We start from the raw sequence: 24,348 nt of genomic DNA, 5'->3' as shown, positions 1-24,348 counted from the left end.
GAAAAAAAACTTTCAAAATGTTGATTTGAGCATAGGCACAAAAATCTAACACCAGATATTAATATCTCTTTGTGTGCCTAATCAATGTAACAGGAAACACATAATGACCAAGAAATTTGAGACAACCAGTTATTCCAAAACTTATCCTCAGCTAAAGTTTTGGGAAGGAACACAAACGTTGTATTATTATAAACAAATCATGCATGCTCAGAAATACTTGAAAATAGAAGGTGCAATTAATTCCACTATTTACTCAATTTTTACTGTTTTAATTCAAATTAAAATTGCTGGAGTAAACAATACTTTATATTTGTAATACCACAACATAAGGACAACAAAAACAACCTATTTTATCATTTATGAAGAGCTAGGGATAAACAACAGGTTTCCATTAAACTCCTGAGCACTACTGCAGTTTGAAAGCTCACTTACAGAAAAACAACTGTCAATGTACCCTTTATTAAAAGAAGTAGTAAGTAGCTCCCCAAACCTTTGGGAAGTGTTGGGCTGCAAGTTATTTTCCAGGTTGTGCCTATTATGTGTATCAGCTTCTTAAAATTTTGTGTTGCGACACACCACTGTATTTAATGGGACTTGGTCATGAGTGGTGTCTCTCAAAGGGTTGACATGTGTTGTTTAAGCAGTCAATATTGCTCTGCTACAATATCGGGGGTGATTGTCTAAGAAAGATCAAAAGTCTCCCCCCAGCCCTAAATGATGACTGGTGACAGGGATTCTCCAATGGTGGTATCGCAAGGGATGACTGTGCATTGTGTCTTGATGGGGTTGAAATGGGTTGTTTAACAAAGCAATATTGCTCCGCTATGATGTAGGGGAGGTTATTCTCAACAACTCAAATTGCCCCCATTGCCCCATACTTCTAAAAGAGTTAAGGAAACAGTCTAGACTTTCATATAACTTGTACATTAAAACACAAAATGTTTTAAAAGGTTTGCAACCAAAAGCATTTATTATACTAACCAGTTTTCTGAAAATACAGATACTCCATCAGCTTGGCCTAATGATGGGGAAACATGTGAAAAGTTCTCTTTACTCTGCTGGGAGCAAGCCGTTCGTTCTACCTATTAATGCAATAAAAGACAAGATTATTCAAAAAGAAAGTTAATGCTTTATTTTATTCTGCAAACCAAGTATATGTGAAACACAACATTCATAAACTTAAACTTTAATTCAAGAGCCGAAGTATTACTGGGCCCAAAGAAAGAAGCTAATCAGTATATTGATAGAGGACGTAGGAGGGGGGAAAAAAAAAGGGACACCTAGAGAAAAACCTTAGGCTGGACTGGAAAAGACTTGACAAGGACAATTACCAGGATTCTAACCCAGGAGGATGTATTCATGAAGCAACAGAGCTGTTTTCATGTCGTTTGTCAGTTGTATGTTCTTTTTTTGTTTTTATTTTTAAACTTTATAAACATGGATGTACCCCAAGAGCCATAGTCAAAGTTCTAACACTGAATTGCGTTTTGCTTAGCTTGTTACAAACTCTAGAAACCTTTACAGACTGCAGATTTATGAGGCAAATGTTTTTAATTTTGGGCTTTTTTGTTCTTGTAAATGTACTGTAGAAAATTCTTTGTGGGTAGAGTAAAGAAGATGCACGAGCTAGTAATGCACACAGCCAAAGGAATAACTTTTTATGAAGAAGCGAGTCTCAGATCAAGAGAGAAATAAAGAAGGTACAGAAAAGAACAGGTCAAAATAAATAATAAATGTTCTGGCTATAGGGGATCACTTAACTGAGCTGCACTTGCATTACCAAGTGGCGGCACCTGGCTAGTATATCTTGGACTCATGGATGACACTTCCACTTCTACTTCTACCTCTACTTCTCCCTAACCACTGTCCATCCCTTTTTGTTTCAAGCGAAGCAACACCTACAACAGTAGCCACAATGCCTGGCAGCAGCACAAGTGCTTCATAGCACGCTTGCTAACTATGCCTTCCTTGAGCTTAACAGAACTTTCCCCCTTTCACTTCACTGTTCAAGCTTTACATCATCCCATCTCTATTTCCTGTCCAGGACACCTCTCATCCTTCACTTAATCCGGCAAATTTATTGAGAAATTGAGAAAAATTGGATCTCTTTGAGAATTTAACACTTGACAAATGACTACCATTTTGTTCTAATATCATGTGCAACAATTTCTTATTCTGAATATACTTGTAAAAATATATAAATGCTATAGCAAAGGTATTACTTCATTTAGAATTAACAAGCATCAGCATGGGCACACATATGCAAAAACTTAAAAATGGCAAGAATTTGATGATTTTTTTTGCTTAACAGCAGCAATCCTGAAAATCTGGAACATATGACAACAGAAAGGAGTGCAAGAAAGTAACCACTCCAACAAAAGAAAACACAAACATAGAAAACACTTATGTGAGCAGAGAAAATTTACAGTGTTCATAGCACATAGAATATTTAGCAGCAGGCTGCCGGTGCTGCTGCAAAATCATAGAAATAATGAAAATCCATAATTATTTCTCACTGCGTACTTTTGAAATTCATGCTGTGAAAGTCATTTTATTCATTTGCATTTACCTCATTCATTTGCAACTTTTGTAAAGCCATAATTTAGAGATTGCTCACTGTCTACGTTGGGTGTTTTAGTGGCTAAGTAAAATCAATTTAATACCATATGCTAGTTAAATATACAGCCGGTCTTTGGGGGGGGGGGGGGTCACACACCCAGAAAGTTCCAAAAATCAAAACTTGAATTTGCTGCATGCACTACACTGAATCCAGACAGATGAAGTGATCTGTAGGCATACCCTGCTGTAGCCTCCTGCTATAGGAGCTTAATAAAATGGCTCATAGGAATAAACTTACATAAGGCAGCCAGCTGCGATGCCACCACACTGCTCTCTAGCTGGCTAGCTCTGCTCACACAATGCATCCTTGATCTACACACTACGGATCAATCAAGCCTGTTCTCCAGCAAATCGCCACCTTTATAAAATTAAAGTTCTTTTTTGCACACTTATCCTACCTTGGCTTCTGAGCGCTACCAGATGCCTATGCTTTCCATGTTTACAATTCCTGCAGTATTGCAGCTTTTAAAATAAAACGCAAAAGACATACATATCCCTAAAAGTAAAGACACTCAAACCTTAAACTGTTGCCAGAAACCAAGCCAATCAAAGTCTGTCCATCCATCAGCCCACAGGCATCTGGCCGGGACAGATGCTTTAAACATAAGTAAGGTTATCTATATGCTTGCATGTGCAAAAAACTGAAGGCTACAAATGGCTCTGACATACACCGATGGCTTGTAGGTATTCAGTACACTTAAAGATAAACTAAAGTTTCAACCAAGAATACTGTTATTTACAGGAACATAAGTGCACAGAGCAGCAAGCGATGCCATGCATTTCTTTAATCAAAAGCAATCAAGTCTGCAATCCTGACTCTCCGGTACTATGAGGCCCTCGTGTGTATCCTTTGCTTCTGTGAAAAAAATGGCTTCTATAAAGAAAGCAATTAAGTGGTCAAAGCAATCTCTTAAAGGCTTAAGAGGGAGTGTAAAGTGATATCTCTTGACAAGAAAATAAAAATCTCACAGATCTTTGAAAAGCTGTATGTCAGTTGCCTAAGTCATTATTCCTTAAACAGTACAGTATAACAGCTATTTACAAAGCATTTACACTGTATCATGTATTATAAGTGATCTAGAGACTGGAGGTATGTGTGTAGGTTTACATAAATCACATGCCATTTTATGGAAGGGCCTTGGCATCCTGAAATAAATCCACAGTGGATAAGGAAGGCCGACTATATCTACATTTCTACATTGCCACTAACTTCTATAATCGGTTAACCAGCACTGATAAACTGACCAAGCTATTTATTGATTATTGTGCAGATCCTCGAAGTGAGTGACCTGTTCAGCTAAATATTAATTTCTTTTAGACAACAACAGAATACTGAAGTCTCTGCGTGTCAACCTTCACACCCATCTCATATTTTCCAAACCAGCCTTACTGTGAATCGTGGCTAAACAAGCAGTTACAAGGTAGTCTAATGACATTAAGATTTGTTTTTATATTATTATAATTATTTAATTATTTTTACTTTACATGGACTTTTTACAGGCATCTAAATAACGATATAGCTTTGTGTTAAGATAAGACAACCAAATGCTTTGACTGTATACCCTATGATTTACAGTGTACTGCATTTTTTTTTTAATAAAATCCCACTGCAACTGTGTTTCAGTGATACCCATTAAAACTTCAGGGATGTCCTTATTGTACATGATTTGTGTTTGCAACAAGAAAGAATAAAAATGCACTGCTTACCAACAAAAAATGGATGTCTTCTGAACATACAGCTGTATTAACTGTTTTACTCAGTTTTTGTTGTGCCGTCACAGCTACAATTTTAATCTTTTATTCAGAGTAATTACTTTTTAAATTGAAAATGTCTGTGCATATAATTTTTCTCTTATTTCTCAGATTTACAGCATACTGGCCATTTTTTAAACAAAATTATAGTGCAGTTTTATTTCATTGTTTCACCTTAACATTTCTCAATGACGCTCATTAAAACGTTGGGAATATACTTATTGTACATGATATGTATTTGTAATAGGAAAGAAAGGAAAAAACTGCTCAACTGCGAAGAATGAATGTGTTTTGAATATGAAGTTGCATTTATTTCTGTTAACTCAGTTTTTGTGTACCATCACAGCCAGTGTTTTAATCTTTTGTTACTCAAAGAAAGGTTTTAAATTGAGAACACTCTTTTGTGTATGGTCATTGTTATTTATCATTTCTTACTTTATGTATTGCATTTAATTGATGTGTATTATGAATGTTATTAAATAATTCAATACGTTTAATCTTTTTTTTTTTTTTTTTTTTTTAAAATGACCCAGGATTGGCACTTTGTAAAATAGCAATAATCATTACAACCATTAAGCAATTGATTTGAAATATATATAAATTAACCACAAAAATGTAATTGTAAACACCAAAATATAACGGAAATGGGCATGTGACTAAGATAGTGCCATTTTCCAGTGTGGAACCCCCAAAAAAAGGGGTAGCCTCCACTGCTGTATCAGATTTCTTTGGGAGAAACTAATTTAATAACTGTAATTAATACTGAAGCATCACTTGATTAAAAGGGAGAAAAAAAATCAATGATTCACAAAAACTATTTTGATATGAACACATTTACTAATTATCGTTTATGTTGCACAGCAAAAATAATTAATGTGAAGCATGTTACTAAATTAAACATTTTGTGCACAATTTATAGAACAATAAATATGTGACCTCACGTGTATGTGAAAACCAGTGATTTATGACAATAACGATCATGATGCAAAAGAAAAGCTAAATGCTATAGATTCAAGAAACAATGAAAAATGTATTTGTGAAACCATCTTCAAATTCACTTGGAGTATACATTATAAAGTGATTTGGTATCAAGCCAACTACAATATTTAGGTCAAAGTAAATACAATGTAACACAAGGACTAATTGATTGACACAAAGTATGTTGGTATAATGTTAAGCCTTGCTGGTTTAGTAGCCTTACAGAATTACTATAGTGACAACTTTAAGCAGTGAAGAAAGGCTCAGATTTTCTTGATACCGAGTCAAACTAACTTTGGCCAACAGCAACATTGCATAATAAGCTTAAATTATTTTGTGTGCCAAAAATATATAGGTTTTTCGGCAACAAAATATTCCCCAGATCGACCTTTGACTAAACCTGATGTGAAGTGCCGAAAGACTATAAAGGTTTGTTCATTTGTTATAGCACAAACTTGGCGAAGAGAAACCTGGTTGTTATATATAACCCTGAATGAAATGTACAAGTTTTTCAGAACATTGTTCATCAATAGCTTAGAACATCAGGAAGGAATACTCATGACTGGTACATAAACACAATTACAAAATGATTAAAGAGATTTCTGTAGAGACTGTAAAGAAAAAGCATATTCACTTTGACATTGATATTTTTACAGAATGTCCTAAAAGAAAAAGTATAAAGCAGCTTCCTGAAAGTTGAAATTAAAATAACATCCTTATCTTCAGTAACTATTTACTTGATTATTCAACTGTACAAAGCTGAAAGTGATGACAATTTTCATTTCAGTATGAGTGCCACTAATTGTATTCACTCGAACTGTAGAAGACTAGATGGGAAAAACATCTTCATCCGGTTCCATCTTCTTAAAATTGCAAATGAACACACCAGAAGATTTCTGGAAAATACCATGGCAAATCTGTAGGAATCAGCCAAGCAAATACTAGGGAAAAAATTATGTCTGAAGCAGAATAGTAAAATAATCTTATTACACCTTCCAAATTGATGATGTGAGGAGTAATAAGAAAAAAAACTGGCATAACTACCAAGTGGTTAAGATTTATAAAAAATATGGATGGAAAAACATAACCAACCAAACCAAATGAGACACTACAAGAAAAAAAAGCATGAAAACATGCAATAAGCTCTTTCTAGACAATTAAGTCACTCACCAATAGCTTCCAACCGCAGCTGCAGTATATCAAGTCGGCCACTGGCATGAATGAAACGGAAGCTGTCAAAGTAGCACAAAGATAGAGAGAATACTGTGAAGACATGTACAATGAGAAGGGGCTTGTTCACTTGCTCAGGTGAACATTTTTGTTCCCTGTTCAATATGAAAAGCCAGAGACCTTCAACAAGCTGCAAAACTGCAAGCCCAAATGAAGTCTCAAATGAGCTCATGAAGAAAGGTGGAAAAGAGGCAATAGTCATAGACATGCCTAAAATCTGCTTGGCTTTCTGGAAGTTTGTCTTTGGCCAGAAACTGGGTGAGCTGTTTTTCCACACCCTCCAAGAGAAAATGCTCACAACATGAACAGAGAATAAAAATTCTCTGATGCTTTCCTACTATGTTCAAAAAGATCCATGCCTGACAAAGGCACAGCCTTGCACTTGTTCCAGCAGAGGCGTCACTGTATAGAACGTAATGTGCAAAGCTTGTAAGTAACAGATGCAATCATACGTATGCATATGCTGAATTTATATAAAGCATTACACTGCAAAAATAAATATATGAGCACTATGCCGACACTGATTTCATATCAGCCAAGATATATGACAACGAACAGAACTGCTTAACAAGAGGGATTCACATAAGAAAGGGTCAAAGTTACTCAATTATGAAGAAAAGAAGTGTTTAGTATTCAGGAGCAAGTATGATACAGAGGTAGACACACTGAATGCCTATTAATTCTACTGACTAAACATTGATGATCTAAAGGAATAACTTGAAATGCTAACACTCTACAGTGACCTGATTTAGATAAAAAATAAAAGCAAAGAAGCTCAGATTCTTTTGAAAATATCACAAAAAATGCATCACAAAGACCCGCACAAAAACCTGGCCAAAAGGGCCCATTCATATCAAACATATTTAACGTGTGCATTCAAAAGAACAACAAAATCAAATAAAAGACAAACATCCTGTCTTTATAAATGTGTAATGTAAAATGAATAAAAACTGCACATGCAATTTTTTTTTTATATAAATATGGAGTATATGGATTTATCCCAAGAAGGTAATTAATATGCAACATTACTGCACAGGTCCAAACTGCTGAGGTAATATTACAATAGAGTTGTGCTATATCCCAAATTTTGCACTAATGTCAAGCCTTTTGGAAAGCTCATGATATTGGATTGTATAATTTATTTCTAAACCCGGCATTAGACACATGCCCACTTGACAAACATAAACAAATATATTACTCTATACATGCAAGAGACAGTCTACTTTAAGGCAAACAATATGCTGTACTTCATTCTTTATTCCTAATACAAGGGGGGCTTCGCTCGCCACCCCCGGCGTTGGGTATCCTGAAATACATTAGTCGAGCTCGTTCGTCTTGGAGCCGTGCCCGCTTTCCTTGCGGCATTTCAGACGCGCGTTGTAGGCGCCTGCGTTCATTGATTTTATCCAGGCGGGCTTGTGTTTGTATATCCATCAGTCAAGCTCGTTCGTTTTGAACCCGTGCCTGCTTTACTTCCGCAGTTTCAGACGCGCGTTGTAGGCGCCTGCGTTCATTGATCTTATCCAGGTGGGCTCGTGTTTGTATCGTTGAGCTGTATTGTGTGTGAATTCGGTATAAAGCGTTCAGCGGTTTGTACAATCCCAAGCAGCACATTATTCCTAACTTCACTCCGCAGTAGTGCCACTCACAATATGGCGGTGACGCCTGCGCCTTCCGTAGTAGTGCCACTCACAATATGGCGGTGACGCCTGCGCCTTCCGTACTATCATTGTGGACCTGTGGGGCCGCCGTACCCTCTTCCTTTTGAATCTCGGCTGCTGCGCAGAATCCTCTTTTTTGTGTGGCTGTGTCGTGAGTCGTTAGCTATGGGCGTGTTGTTGCTTCATTTCTCATTCATGTCAGTTGAGCTCTTTCGTTTTTGGGCCGTGACTCCTTCGTTCGCGGTGGATACGACTTCGCTTGCAATTTATGAGACGCGCGCTGTACGCCTCATGGTCCCATCGCCGTGTACCTGCGTCCATGCCATCCGGTTTACCATTCTCGGTTAGTAATATGGATTTTATGTACAAAACTGAATGGAACCAAAGCTTATCCTGTCAGCAACAAGCTAATTTAAAAAAACACTGTATAGTTTACCTCTTGTATATTTAAATTACAATTATCTCTAATATTTTATTGCATCAACTTTACACACCACAAGAAACAGCAAATTAATGTAAAACTATACTTCTGACTTAAAAGTGGCATTTCCATCAATCAAAATAGTTTTCATCAGAGCAATATGACATAGTAGTGAGGATATAATGTTTTGAGAGTAAATGTCACAGTCTTGATCACATTATATTATACTGTTTAAAAAGTTTACAATTACATTTTTATGGTTAATTCATACATATTTAAAATCAACTGCTTAAAGGTTATGATGAGCATTATTATTTTGCACAGGGCTAATCATTCTTCAGTGAAAACAAAGAAAACTGAACTTTATAATAATATTTAAAAACGTGTAATTATTATTATGTATTATTATTAAAGTTATAAAATCAAAAAACACAAAAAGGATTTTTCTGTTTAAAACAGTTACTTGAATAAAGAGAAATTAAAATTGTAGCTGCGATGAGACACAAAAATTGAGTAACAGAGATAAAACATCTGCATGTTCAAAAAACACCCATTTTCTGTTGGTAAGCAATGCCTTTTTCTCCTTTCTTGTTACAAAAACATTATCATGTACAAAAAGGACAACCCTAAAGTTTTAATGGATGTCGCAACAATGTTAAGATGAAACAATTGAATACATTTTCAGTGGGATTTTATTGAGAAAAAATATATATATATGCGCAGTATGCTGTAAATCTGAGAGCACAAGATATAGTTTTAGTTCCAGAACAGCTCACGTGAAACCATATACCACAACAAAGTTTGAGTTGTGTCACTATCTGAACATGAAGCTATGGCATAATGCATATGCCTGCAACAAATCAATATAAAAATCGCAAAAAATGCTGACAGCCCTTGATAAAAGTATATACAGGTATCTGTTATAATTAGGCTCCCCTGTCAATACTTATCTTCTGCTAGATAAGACTGGTTTGGAAAATACAATAAAATGCATTGGATATAAAGGTTGTGTTTGGAGACTTTAGTATTCCCTTGTTGTCCAAAAGATATTCATGTTATTTAGCTGAACAGATCACTTGGTTTGAGGATCTAAACAATAATGAATATATCCTGATGGGTTTATGTGTACAGGAGAATTGTGAGGAAATCTGGTTATAAAGTGGAAGGCTACATAATCATACATTGTACAAGACAATATACAGACAACTTTTATTATAAAAAGCGTTACATTTAATTAGCAGCTATACAAAATCTTTAACAAATTAACTACATAAAAATAGTGTCTTATTATCCCTCTTTATAACTCGGTCTTAATACTAGAAAGGAAAAAAATTATTCTGAAATCTACAGCTCTTTTAATATTAGAAACTTAAATGTTCAGGCTAATGGTAGAATCTCACAATATGAAGATAAACATCTTTTACATCTGACTAAACAGAACTTTCTGTTCAGCAAGTGTGGACAGCTATTAAATAATTTTAGACACATTTGTTCTTACCAATAAGCTTCCTATAAAAATAACCATTTCACCATTAAAATCAGTCCTTAATGTCATCTGGACAATGCAAATGTAACTATTTGAAAGAAAGTAAACCCCAGTTCCCTGAAGCAACATTTGCATGTACTCAGTTGGCTGTGTTGTTAGCCAAAAATCAAAGATCTAACCTACCATGTTAGGATCAAGTTAGGTTCTTAGGCAAAACGTACTGAAGACAGATGAAAAGAAAATGTGAAATGAACAACTTTTGCCCCTTTCCAAGTGCCCAAACAGCAACTGTACAAGATTTCTCCAAATTAATACTCATTCTGCATACAGACTGTAAGGATTCCTTAGTCTTTCATACATGTTTCTCAAGGCATTTCATGGCCAAGGTGTAGGTGTCTAGTTGTTTGGAATGTCTAGTTGTGACATTTTAACAACTGGGAGGTCATGGGTTTACTTGTTTATATATATATATATATATATATAAAAAAAAAAATTGTAATGAACCTTTTTTTTTTTTTTTTAAATCAAAGCACATTCCTGTTTTACGATAGCTACTCGGTACACAGCACCACAGAATACTTTTCAAAATTATGTTTTTTTTTAGACTAGTAAATATTTGCTTTAACATTTCATAATCCTAGTAGGCAGCTGCACTTCTTAAAACAGACAGGTGGCAGCTGTACTTACCTGTTGTTTATTTAACATTGATCATATGCAATTTGAGGTAAAAATATTTCAGGAGGAACTTTTCATATAAAATAAAATCATTTCTCATCTTCACCCAAAAATAAAATGCAATTGACAATGATTATGTTATGGTACACTATAGGTAGGCACTTGACTTTACAAGCATGCTAACATGAGATGAAAATATAAGTTTATCTTCAACATAACACTGTACTTAACTGAAGTTATTTTCAAGCAGCACAACTTTAAATATAAATCAGACTAGAGTGTGTAAACAACCATGCAGGCTTCTAAGAGAAATCTGAATAATTACTCACAGAAAATAAAAACACTCATGCAAAATACTTTCCATACGAGTTTACTGAATTTGCATTTAACACGAATTCCATAATTTCATTGCATTACTAAAAAATATATTTTTTGTATTTACACCTTGTGTGGCAAGGTTTAAAAATGTTCACAATACTACATGAAAGCATAAGTATATATAACACAAATACAGTGAGTATACAAACTGAGATTGGTAAAGTTCAGTTAATTTAGGGTCATGAGAGGCAGGACAGTATCATGGCAGCACTGAACACAAGGTAAGAACCAGTTCTGACCAACTGACAACCTATTGTAGGGTTCACTCACACACAAGTGGCCAATATATCCTTTTAAAAATTTAATTATGGTTATATTTTACAAAATATCATTAACTGTTAAGAGTTACCCAATTTGTACATATTAATATCCAGAATGTATTATGTATCATTACTATAGTTTTTCCATTGTTACTAAGATTGTTTTTGCATTTGCATTAATGTGCATGTTTCCTCAAGTTTTAATTTTTAAGATGTTCTACTTTAGGTGCATGTGTACTACCCCCTTAAGTATTACTGCCATATCAATATATTGTATTAGAGTTGTTTAAATAGTCTAAGAGGACACATTCGTTGGTTAGTTTGTGTTAAAATTGTAGAAATATCCACTTTTTCACATATGACAAATTTGAGATGTTTTCATTCAGTCTGGTTTGAACATATTATGTTTATATGATTTAATATGCATTTAATTATGTCCACCATACTTTTAGAAAAATAATGATATAATGCTTTCTGTGGTGCATGGTAGAGTGCATCCGGAAAGTATTCACAGCGCATCACTTTTTCCACATTTTGTTATGTTACAGCCTTATTCCAAAATGGATAAAATTCAATTTTTTCCTCAGAATTCTACACACAACACCCCATAATGACAACGTGAAAAAAGTTTACTTGACGTTTTTGCAAATTTATTAAAAATAAAAAAATTGAGAAAGCACACAAGTACATAAGTATTCACAGCCTTTGCCATGAAGCTCAAAATTGAGCTCAGGTGCATCCTGTTTCCCCTGATCATCCTTGAGATGTTTCTGCAGCTTAATTGGAGTCCACCTGTGGTAAATTCAGTTGATTGGACATGATTTGGAAAGGCACACACCTGTCTATATAAGGTCCCACAGTTGACAGTTCATGTCAGAGCACAAACCAAGCATGAAGTCAAAGGAATTGTCTGTAGACCTCCGAGACAGGATTGTCTCGAGGCACAAATGTGGGGAAGGTTACAGAAAAATTTCTGCTGCTTTGAAGGTCCCAATGAGCACATTGGCCTCCATCATCCGTAAGTGGAAGAAGTTCGAAACCACCAGGACTCTTCCTAGAGCTGGCCGGCCATCTAAACTGAGCGATCGGGGGAGAAGGGCCTTAGTCAGGGAGATGACCAAGAACCCGATGGTCACTTGGTCAGAGCTCCAGAGGTCCTCTGTGGAGAGAGGAGAAACTTCCAGAAGGACAACCATCTCTGCAGCAATCCACCAATCAGGCCTGTATGATAGAGTGGCCAGATGGAAGCCACTCCTTAGTAAAAGGCACATGGCAGCCCGCCTGGAATTTGCCAAAAAGCACCTGAAGGACTCTCAGACCATAAGAAAGAAAATTCTCTGGTCTGATGAGACAAAGATTGAACTGTTTGGTGTTAATGCCAGGCGTCATGTTTGGAGGAAACCAGGCACCGCTCATCACCAGGCCAATACCATCCCTACAGCGAAGCATGGTGGTGGCAGCATCATGCTGTGGGGATGTTTTTCAGCGGCAGGAACTGGGAGACTAGTCAGGATAAAGGGAAAGATAACTGCAGCAATGTACAGAGACATCCTGGATGAAAAACTGCTCCAGAGTGCTCTTGACCTCAGACTGGGGTGACGGTTCATCTTTCAGCAGGACAACGACCCTAAGCACACAGCCAAGATATCAAAGCAGTGGCTTCAGGACAACTCTGTGAATGTCCTTGAGTGGCCCAGCCAGAGCCCAGACTTGAATCCGATTGAACATCTCTGAAGAGATCTTAAAATGGCTGTGCACCGATGCTTCCCATCCAACCTGATGGAGCTTGAGCTTGTCATTATGGGGTGTTGTGTGTAGAATTCTGAGGAAAAAAATGAATTTAATCCATTTTGGAATAAGGCTGTAACATAACAAAATGTGGAAAAAGTGATGTGCTGTGAATACTTACCGGATGCACTGTATCTTGCAACAAGGCGACTGGTGTTCGCAACCCAGGGGTTCCCTGTGTCTGAGTGGGTTTCCACCAGTTCCCATAGTTCCCTCCTACAATTCAAAGACATGGTAGTGAATTGGTGTTGCTAAATTGGTCCTAGTGTAAGTATTTTTGCTAATCCTGCAATCGAATGACACCCTTTGAGGGCCTGTTCCTACCTTGCACCCACTGCTTTCTGGGATAGGTTCCCAATACCCTGTGACCATGCTCAGGACAAGTGGGTTTGGAAAGTGGATGGACGGATAAATAATGGAGTCTAATGTAGAATGTTAAGACTGCAATTACCTCATTTTGTAGATGGTGGAAACACAAAATGAAGCAATTAACAGATTAGTACCAAAGAGTATAAATTTAACATTCTGTCCTTAGGCTATCAGATATTCAACAGTTTTTCCCTCGAAAACAGCATAAAAGCGGTATTCATGGCATTATATTTCTTTAATATCACAGTTTACAATTTCATAAATAGTGTATTTGATGATTTTTTTTAACCGTTTTTCTATCCTCAGCAGTTCCAATTATAACTTAGCCAGTAAACCTCTAACACAAAGTAGTGTAGAGCTATTCATAATAATGTACAAGAATACAACACTCAAGACTTTCTAGTATTAACTACTGTGAGCTCCTTTCCTTAATTTGAGCCTGTGAAGTGCTTTTAAACCTACAGCACAATTAATGATTGGAAAGAAAGCCCACTGTCATTTGTGATATAAGGCATGACAATATCTGTGTATATATTGCATAGTAATAAAAAGTATCATATTAAATATTCTTTAAAATTAACTGCCTCTGATATCTATTATTTTTATAATCCATACTGCATCTTTTTTTTGTTCACAAGTAAGATATTACAAATAGGGCGGAACGGTGGCGCAGTGGGTAGCGCTGCTGCCTCGCAGTTAGGAGACCCGGGCTCGCTTCCCGGGTCCTCCCTGCGTGGAGTTTGCATGTTCTCTCTGTGTCTGTGTGGGTTTCCTCTGGGTACTCCGGTTTCCTCCCACAGTCCAAAGACATGTAGGTTAGGTGCATTGGCGATTCTAAATTGTCCCTAGTGTGTGCTTGGTGTGTGGGTGTGTGTGCGTCCTGCCCGAGGTTTGTTTCCTGCCTTGCGCCTTGTGTTGGCTGGGATTGGCTCCAGCAGACCCCCGTGACCCTGTAGTTAGGATATAGCGGGCTGGATGATGGATGGATGGATATTACAAATACAAAATGTTTTGTAATTGAGGATCTGCCAGTAAAACAGAAACATTAATAACAATTGGCAAGTATTGTCTAGAACTTAAAAAGAGAATTTTCATAAAATAGTTTTTGATTACACTCAATTTATTAAGAGAACAGGCTTCTTTCAACAACCCTGCAAGGATTATCCATGGCATACACATTTCTTGAAAATATAATGAATGAGGGAACTCTAATTGCTCATAATAAATATTGTTAAGACCTACAGATTTAACATTTCCTGAAAAGTATATAATTGCAAAAAAAAAAAAAAAAATCCATACATGGTGAAGTCAATTTGCCACAGCAAACTTTTTTTTTTTTAAATATTTTGTTAAATGAATCTATGCAAAATGAATTCATCCCATAGTAATAGTGACACTAAATAATGTTTAATAGGCATCCTAAATGAAATGTCATAGGTGCAAGTAGACTTACACTGATACATGAATAATTACATTGTCAAGGACAACATAGGCTGACTTTGTAAAATACCTGATGCTACACAATTATGTGTAAGTCCTTTTAAATGACAATTGTATCATGTAATCTGCCATTTTGTTGCATGAAAACTCATTCAGCAGGACTGAGACTAGGGCATCACACCAGTGGCAGAAGCTGCAGATTTTTTTGATTGCTTAAAGCACAATATATGTTTACATAGACATCTGCACTGTAGTAAATCTGAAGTTCTTACATATTTTCATTTGCTGCCAAATTACTTCATATTGTTACTGAACATTTAACTGTTTTAGGTGTTGGAAGTATGACATTCAAAACAAAACTAGGCAATTCAAAGGGAATTTTAATTTAAATAATGCCATTAACATTTAATTATGCAATACAGAAATTCATGGACCATTAATGCAGCCTCTTGTGCATTCTTAATACTAGACATATTTCCAATCTCTGTTACTGTATATGTTCCTCTAATTTGTGACTAATAAAACTACCCATAATACACCATACATCCAGTCACCTTCATACTTAAAAATCACAGGTGCTCAATTCTAGCTTTTACACTCTCATCTATCTCTATCGCTTTCGGATGAGAGACAGGGGAGATGATCAGTTGTCAGTGCTGCCTAAATATCGTGAGTGTGCGTATAATTGTGGATTGTCTAAATACATCTTGAGTTAACAAGAAACACTTGGCATCCACGGAGCCAACTAAGCCTCAATTGTAAAATAAGGCTTATTCAAATCAGACTTATTAGACTAAGTGTTGGTTTCATAAACATACTTCGTGGAATACCTGACATGTTTAAGAACATTTGTGGTCTGGCCTGATAGCCTTATTCTTTATAATAAAAAAAAGATCCAGTGCTTAATGAACTTTTATCAATAAAAATTCAATACTAGCATCAATAGAAAATTCTGAAAGGCAAGTACAGAGGTCTTTGAATATTTGAAACTTAGGCCCTATTTAATAACTAAATCAAACTACAGTTTCATGCATGTTGTAGGTAAGTATTTTTTCTTTCAAATATAGTGCACAGTTTTTTGATTCTCTTCATTTTTGTCTTATCTTTTCCATTTATTCGTAATGTAAATAAACAACTTAATGTCCCACTGTGAGAATAAAGTTAATCTTGACTTTGAATTAAGTATAAGTTACAAAATGGTGGAATGGAAATTTGAACAAACATCCAATACAGTGGAACCTATGGTCATGACCGTAATTCGTACCAAAACTCTGGTCGCAACCCGATTTGGTCGCGACCCGAACTAATTGCCCCCATAAGATTGTATGTAAAATACAATTAATCCGTTCCAGACCATACGAACTGTATGAAAATATGTATTTTTTAAAGATTTTTAAGCACAATAATAATGTTAATTATAACATAGAATGCACAGTGTAATAGTAAACTAAATGTAAAAGTACTGAATAACACTGAGAAAACCTTGAACAACAGAGAAAACTAACATTGCAAGAATTCACACTACACCCTTACGAACCGCTTGCTGTAAACACTTTTTTTAACGAGTTTTAAGCACAGGGAAAAAAATGAAAACTTGAAATATCCTTAATTTATACAAAAACTAGCCATAAACAAACAAGAAAACTAACCATGCATGAACTTAATAATTTCTTTCTTTAATTCGATATCAATTTTCTTCGAACCTTTCTTCTCACCAACACTACCACTCTTCACTTGCTTAGAGGCCATGGTTAATTGCAAAATGAATGCAAAAACACAAGAAATAGAGCACAGAGTTCACATCGAATGCACGCACGTCTGACTGAGAACAACGTACAGGGAGAGACTGAACACATGCGGAGATCATTGGCGCATACGAACTGGAAGGGAAACTGGCTGGCTGCCAATGTTTTTGTTTGCCACCTGAGTATGTGGTAGTGAACAGATGCAAAAGTTTGGCGAACTTTTTGATCGCAAGCCGATTTGTACGTGTTCTGAAACGTTCCGAACCAGAGGTTTTACTGTACATTAAAATAAAAAAAGACAATATAGATTTTTAAGCAGCAAGATGTTTAAAGTACTATTTACACTACCACTACAAACCAAGTTATAAATATGGGTGTTGTACAAGAGGTCAAATGAAGCTGGCACATACTAGAAGTTGTGTGAGAAAGGCTACACAGCATTTATTATTAAAAAGCAACAAAGCATTTATTATTAAGTTATATATTCCTTTTGATATTTCCTCTTTAATAATTCAGAGAGAGTAGCTTCTGACAAGACTCTGGAAGAGTTCAAGAAACTGAGTTTTGGAAGGATAATTAAGACACAATGGTATGTAGCAATATTTGAGGATCATCAGCTACCTACAGACAGATTGCTTTGTTTGCCATAAACTTATAAGGAAAAAACAGCAATAAATTGCATACTTTTGGAGATATATAAGATAGCATGTGCATTATGAAAATAACTGGTATGAGATTTTCAGTTACTGTGTTTACTCTGACCCCGCAAAAAAAATGTTTAACTTCCTGTTGTACTGTAAATACTATACAGCATGTAGAGAAGTAACAAATTGATTTAGCATTGCAGTTAGACAATTTCTCTTGGAGATTGTTTACTAAAGAATAAATGACTGAACATTTAGACAGTTCTGTGACAGCTCCAGGGCAACATTATTCCACGGGATCCAAGAATAACTTTAATTCTTACAACATAAAATGTTGTACTCCACGTTTTAGAACAGTGTTTCAAGTATCTTGTAGCTGGTTCTGTTTGCCAGTGATGATACGTTTCACAAAATCAGTATGTCCAAACTAGGAAAATGCTCTATGAAAGGCAGACCGAGGTTGGAAAATAAGACGGAGTAAAAAGAAAAGATTCCGTCAACTGTTATCCAGACATTGAAACTTTTTCACTTAAAAAGTAAATAAGTTCACAAGACCACCTTCCTTGATATAAAAAATAAAATTGAAAATTTTTCTATAGCAACCATGAAATCCTAAGGACTACTGCGAGTGTAAATTGCCAAATTTAGCAAATGCTAAATGCAAGGTGCTTTGTGAGGACAAAATAGACACAAAACACAACAGCAAAACACAGAAAAGGGTAGTGTATCGCACATTATTCTTAGTTTATTTACATACTGCCAGAAGAAGGAAAATAAACAATAAAAATGCTTATTTTAAATAAATAAATTTAAATAAAAAAATAACATACGTTAGTAAGAACAGTGGTTTGAAGGGCTTGTTTTTATAAAAGAATGGTAACAAAGGTACTATGGATCAATTAAATTTTTTTTTTTATTAATAAAAAAAAAAAAAAACAAAGCAGTGCTCGGTAAATTGTTAAAAAGAACATCACTCATCTTGTACTAAATGTCTGAATACATCATAGGTTCCTTACATAATTTTTGTGACAAAAACACGGGGTGGAGTATTTTGCAATAGGCATATCAAAATAACTGATACATTTGGTGCCAGTTGATACCAATGTTCCAAAAACATAAATGCACTGGTTTTTTTTTTTTTAAAAAAAGGTACAGCTACTACAGAATGACTATCGGTACTGAACTTGTGCATGACTGCAAGTAGACAAATTACTCCAGGAGGTAAAGTAATATGTAAGAAAAATGGGAATTAAAAACTACATATAAAATGGCTCATCACCACATGTCAAAAATAGAAACAGAGGTAATGTCTAGAAATACTTTGTCTTGTAAACAGGAGAATTTCAACACATGATTGCAGTTAATACTCTTTTCAACCTATTACGGAGTCGGTTCACAAATAGCTTAATTTATCCTTTGTAAGTGCAGTGATGGGACCGATCTGGTGCAAGTTTTAATCTTTGAACTTGTATTGTCATGATGTTGTAAGAGGAGACAAGCCAATGGTAGAATGTATCGCTTATTAATACCATGTCCGTCATTAACCCTAGAAAGGAATTGAGGCATTACAGTTATTCTATAATTACGAACATATCCACAGGTGTGCTTTTAAGGATCTTTCCATTTTCTAGCTAGTTTATACAGCTCACAGTTGTTAGGAAAACGCTGTATGCAGCATTCATATAGGACTGTGCGTGCCAATAGTGAGAACAGCTGTAGCAAGTAAAAGTTTAGGCAATTTTTTAAATAAAGTACTTATTTGGCTTTCCTACGCTAGCAAATAAATTAACTGCTCCAATTGTTAATATCAAAATTAAATGTATTTAGTGCTTCAAAGCACTAAGCACTGCGATTATACCAGTTAACATAATGACGTACTTCATTGCTAAATACAAAACGCTAAATTTGTGTCATTGGTTTGGTTTATGAAGCCAAACTAATGTTCATTCATATAATCTCAAAGATATGGCAAACCCAGTGAATGCACATATGTCAAATAATTGAAAAGCATGCTGGTAAATGTAATTCAGTCTACCAGTTAAGCTGCAGATCCAGTTAATATTCTAATTCTGGACAGGTACACAAGATGAGCAATAGCAAAGTCTGATTAGTCATAAAGTGTTTGAAAGCAGCATAACAAAAGGAGTTATACATGAGTTCTCAAATAATGGATTCATATAAAGCTGCCAATGTTTCTTTCACAGAGGAAATTAATGTTTGGACAAATGTTTAAAAAAAAAGAAAATTAAAACCATTGTGACATTTAAAAATTGATTTAGTTTGACTCATCCATTACTCTTTAATAAGTTTTTAACCAGCTAATGATGCAAATATAAATCTTACAATAGTAAAATGCTACAAAACTATCATAGTGATTCTCTGGAAAACCAGATTTTAAAAGCATGTTGTTACAAAAGCAGATTTAAGGATTTTAAAATATCCTGAATTATCTTGGAATATACTAATTCAACAACTCATTCAACAGTTCAGTTATAATGATTGAATTCTTAAGTTTAGTAAACAGTATTTTCAGTTACTGGAGAGAAAATGTCAGAGAATTTGGAATTTGCATATGATAAGATAAAATCAGGTGGTCAATGTTGATATCATCCATTATAAGCCATATGCTGAAATTCCCTCAAGATTATAAAATTTCCCCTATTTGTTGTTACACTGGGAGGATCCGCATGCCCACCACACATTAAAATTTAAGCTCTGAATTGTATTTTGATATTTAATGAATGCCAGTAGTTGTATACTTAAATGATAATTGGGTAATGTTTTGATTGGTGAACCAGTACTTTAAAGCTGCTGTTACTACATTAGCAGCATGGTATAGTGGTTAAGGCTTTGAACATCAATCCCTAAGGTTGTGCGTTCAAATCCTGCTACTGACACTGTGTGACCACAAGCAGGTCACTTCACCTACCTGTGCGCCAACTGGATAAAGAATAGAAATGTAACCAATTACAAATGTTAAAAAATCTCCATCAATAAAGGTGTGAGCCCAACAAGTAAACGTCTTAGTATTTATATATTTCATATTCTATTGCAGAAAGAGACATAATATCATTCACTTTAATAATGGAGGTACTTTTAAGAAAAAGTTGTTGAATGTGATTTCTGTTTTTGCTGTAGAATTGAAAAGCATTATGAAAGTTGACTGGTACTGGTATTGAAATCTCTAGCAACCAAGTTACCTGGGCATTTCAAAACATATTGGCAATGAAGTATTAATCTATCAATAACCTAAACCCACTCCTATCAGATACAATGAAGCATTGACTACAATTAAGGCAGATGGAGTACAGACAGGACACTATAAAACACCAGAGAGGAATTATTCAATATACCCTCAAATACTGCAATATACCGAAATATAAATGGTGCAAAAGTGCATGGCATAGCATATGTCATAACACACTTGAAGCCACTAACCACATACTGTAATACCATCTTCAGAACTGCTTACTCGCCAAAAAGATCTTTAAACAAAACCAAACAGACATTAACATTTCACCAACATATACACATATATACAGTATATACTGTAATGCATAAATGACACAATGACCAACTCTTTCACTCACTCATCAGCAAAAAACACTATTTCCCATTTAGGTAAAAAAAAACAAAAAAAAAAACATTTACAAGGATTATATATCTAGGACAGCAGGTACAGTATCTACTAAGAAAGGACATGGCAATATATCAATATTTGGAGCTAATCCCAACCCCCCTATATAAAAATGAAACACATCAAAATCTATGATTTAATTAAAAGTTGGCAACATTATTAAAATAAAAAGGGGAATGTCCTACACAAAAACAGACTAGGTGGCTTTGTCCATGGATAAATCCCAAAAATACTTTGACAAATTTGATTATGTTATAGAGTAAAAAAAAAAAATAAGCTGACCTGTTTTTTTTTTTTTTTTTAAATTTGCTGATAATAAACTCTGTAATATGTAGGCTATGCTAATACACTGTGTCCTTTTTCAGCTCATCGGTTAAAACTAATTGAGGAGATTAATGGGGCTGATTGTGAGTGAAGAAAAAGAGATGTCCTGGCACAGGACAAAAAGACTGTGATAAACTACGTAAAAAATGATCTGTGAACTGGATGAAGGAAAGTAGTAGCTCAAACAAAATGTAGTTCATAACTGCACTATAACTATCGACTGCATGCTAGGTGCTGTGGTTGCAAGTGACTGTAGGGGATGCTTCGCTAAAAGCAAAAGTTTAAATGCTAGCTAAGCTCAATTAACAGGTCCCCACAACCTCAAGAAAGGGGCTGGACACTGTTTGTAGTTCACAATATTATTTCTTTTCAGCTATTCTCTTCTGCGCAATCTTCAGTTCTCCCGTTTTGAATCTCTTTCCTTCATAAAATGCTCTTCGCTTGGCTGTCTGCATTTTAGACGGCAGAGTCTTTTTTCCTGTACTCATGAAAAAAATCACAACAATGCATTTATAAAACTAAACACGGTACCAACATTCACCCATACTGGCCCTCAGAGCATCTGCACTTCACACAAAGTCTGCTGCCACCCCCAACTCATTCATATACATTCCAATTTGAGGACTTTGAAGAGGACCTCTCATTTCTGCCCTCTGAAATGATTTAAATCTATATTTGTGGTTTGTCAACAGATGCCAAACTCAGTCAGTAGGAAAAGCAGGAATTGATAGCTGGACACATTGTCATTGTAACATTGTAAATAAATATCTATTGGATCCAAACATTTGCAGAAATTTTGTTAAATTGCAGCAGTCACTTTTTTTATATATAAAAGTTATAGACTCATGAAAATCTGGTACTTAGCTACAAGTAGTTTAGCTGTCCTGTGGTTGAGGGAAGGAAGGATTCTCAGTCAATCTGTGAAAGACTGAATGAGAAGGGCACAGGTATATTTGTAGCATCATGCTGTGGTGGTGCTTGCAGACTCAGTGTGCTTGAAGGTACCAGCAACACTTGAAGCTTCAAAGGAGTATTTCGATATTTCGATACAGTAATATATACTGTATTAAGTGCTCTGAACTATAAAGGGGAGCACCCTGTCTTTCCGTATGAAAGAAATAATGATTTGGGTGGAGGAACAAGATGCAAACTAAAGAGAGAGTACCAACAGTAATTTGGTTACACTTGAAGCAATGCTTGCAGGGCAGACACTGTAGTATGCTGGCTGTAAAGTGGCATGACTATAAGCTTAAGGGGCTGAGTCAGCATTTGTTTTTGGCACCGGCCAGTATGAAGGTCAGCAGCCAGTAAGGCTGGGCGATGTATTAAGATATTTTCATACGAGATATAGTATGAGACAATATTGTTATATCAAGTCTATGTTGCGTTAAAATTATTCTTATTATTCCAGTTCGCCTTTCTCTTCTCCCCATTTGTCTCTCACACAACTTCACCCTGCCCCTCTCGCCTCTTTCCCTCTCTGAACAGAACTCACCCCTCCCCAACCGCTTTAACTGGTAAGTCCTGCAGGCAGCGACAGGATAGAGATGGATAAAGACATGAAGGAAACTGTAGAGGAAGAGCTGGTTGGTAAAAAAGAAAAACAATGACTCAATTATTTGGAGATGGATCGGGTTCAAAGTGTTACATGAGCAGCAGAATAATGCATTCTCCACAGAATGCTGGAAACATTTCCGACAAAAGTGCTACTAATCTTTTCCACCATTTACAGCAGCGCCATAAAATGCAGTACGAAAAATGTGTGAAAATGCAGGCTGCAGCCCAGACAGTGAAGCCTTCCCAGCCTCCTGCCCCGAAACAAATCACGTTACAAAAGTCATATACCTGGGCTGTGCCTTATGAGAGAAAAAGTGAGAAGTGGGGCAACATTACTAAAGCAGTGGCTTATCATATCACTGATTTTATTTTCCCCTTTTCTCCCAGGGCCGAGCATTTTTCCAAAAAAATTCAGGTTTCTAAAAAGCACACAAAGCAATAATTTCTCGCATAAATCAACATAAAATGTTTGTTGCTGAATGCAGTATGCTGTTGCTGCATGTTAGAGATCTGGCAGTGGCAGATGCAGAGGCTGGGCACGTCATCTGATGCCAGTACCTTACTTTCATTTCAGATCTCGATCTCCAGATCACTTGCACCAAATCATAATCCAACAAGTCAGAGTTCAATTCAATATAATAAAATATATGTAAAATGTAATCCATGGAGTATTTTGCTCTACACATTCGCTTCACTCTCTCGCCCGATGTTGATGCCATTCTAAATGTTGTTTACTCTATGCTACTCACACACATGCAGGGATTCGATGTCAACAAGTCTAACAGACCACCAAGCAAAGAGGGTCTACCTATAATGTAATGGTAAGTTTTATCGACATTTGTAGCTTTTTTTACGCCCTCTGCCTGCCCTAAAAGAGCCAAGTAAAACGTTTTATAGAACCACTTACAGAGCTAAATATGCCTAGTGACCACAAGATAATCTATTTGAAATGTTTAAGCTTATACAGCTACCACTTATGAAATTGAAACTTTGTTACATAAACCAGCAGCCCAATTGGAGTATGTGTGTGCGTGTGTTAGACTGAGGATTGTGACACTGAATGAGAGCACCAGCTGAGAAAAGACAGGAAAGGGAAGGGCAGAGTATGCCGAGTACAGCGCGTGGCCGCACTCGTCACACATGAGGCGCAATGGGAGATCCTTGGCACCACGCAACTCTGGATGGAGCTGCATGAAGGTTTTTATGCCGGCTGGAGAGCCAATTCTGCCACAAATCCCCAAGTTTTCCTTGCAAGTGGTAGGGCCACTTGCAGGACCGGATGCAGGTTAACGTCATACTCAGGACAAAGCAATTGTGGTTAATGGTCTAGCTCAAGTACCCAAAGAAGTGTTCCAGTGGTTGCGGGACTCAAACCAGTGACTAC

The 24,348-nt window shown here is 35.9% G+C and overlaps 1 protein-coding gene across 4 annotated transcripts in view; it reads right to left on the bottom strand.

Moving 5' to 3' along the window:
* The window catches only part of scaf11 (SR-related CTD-associated factor 11), a 651,915-nt gene that overhangs the window by 27,445 nt on the left and 600,122 nt on the right, over window positions 1-24,348 (bottom strand). For 3 of the 4 annotated variants that reach the window (XM_051928673.1, XM_028810656.2, XM_051928677.1), the window contains one exon: window positions 982-1,082. In XM_051928673.1, the coding sequence (XP_051784633.1) occupies window positions 982-1,082 (101 nt within the window). Of the gene's footprint in view, window positions 1-981; window positions 1,083-6,519; window positions 6,582-24,348 lie in introns of all 4 variants that reach the window. The other variant, XM_028810663.2, reaches the window with a different exon arrangement.

Source organism: Erpetoichthys calabaricus, chromosome 1, assembly GCF_900747795.2.
Source record: "Erpetoichthys calabaricus chromosome 1, fErpCal1.3, whole genome shotgun sequence".
Taxonomy (NCBI): Eukaryota; Metazoa; Chordata; class Cladistia; order Polypteriformes; family Polypteridae; genus Erpetoichthys; species Erpetoichthys calabaricus.
This window is presented reverse-complemented; position numbering and strand designations above follow the sequence as displayed.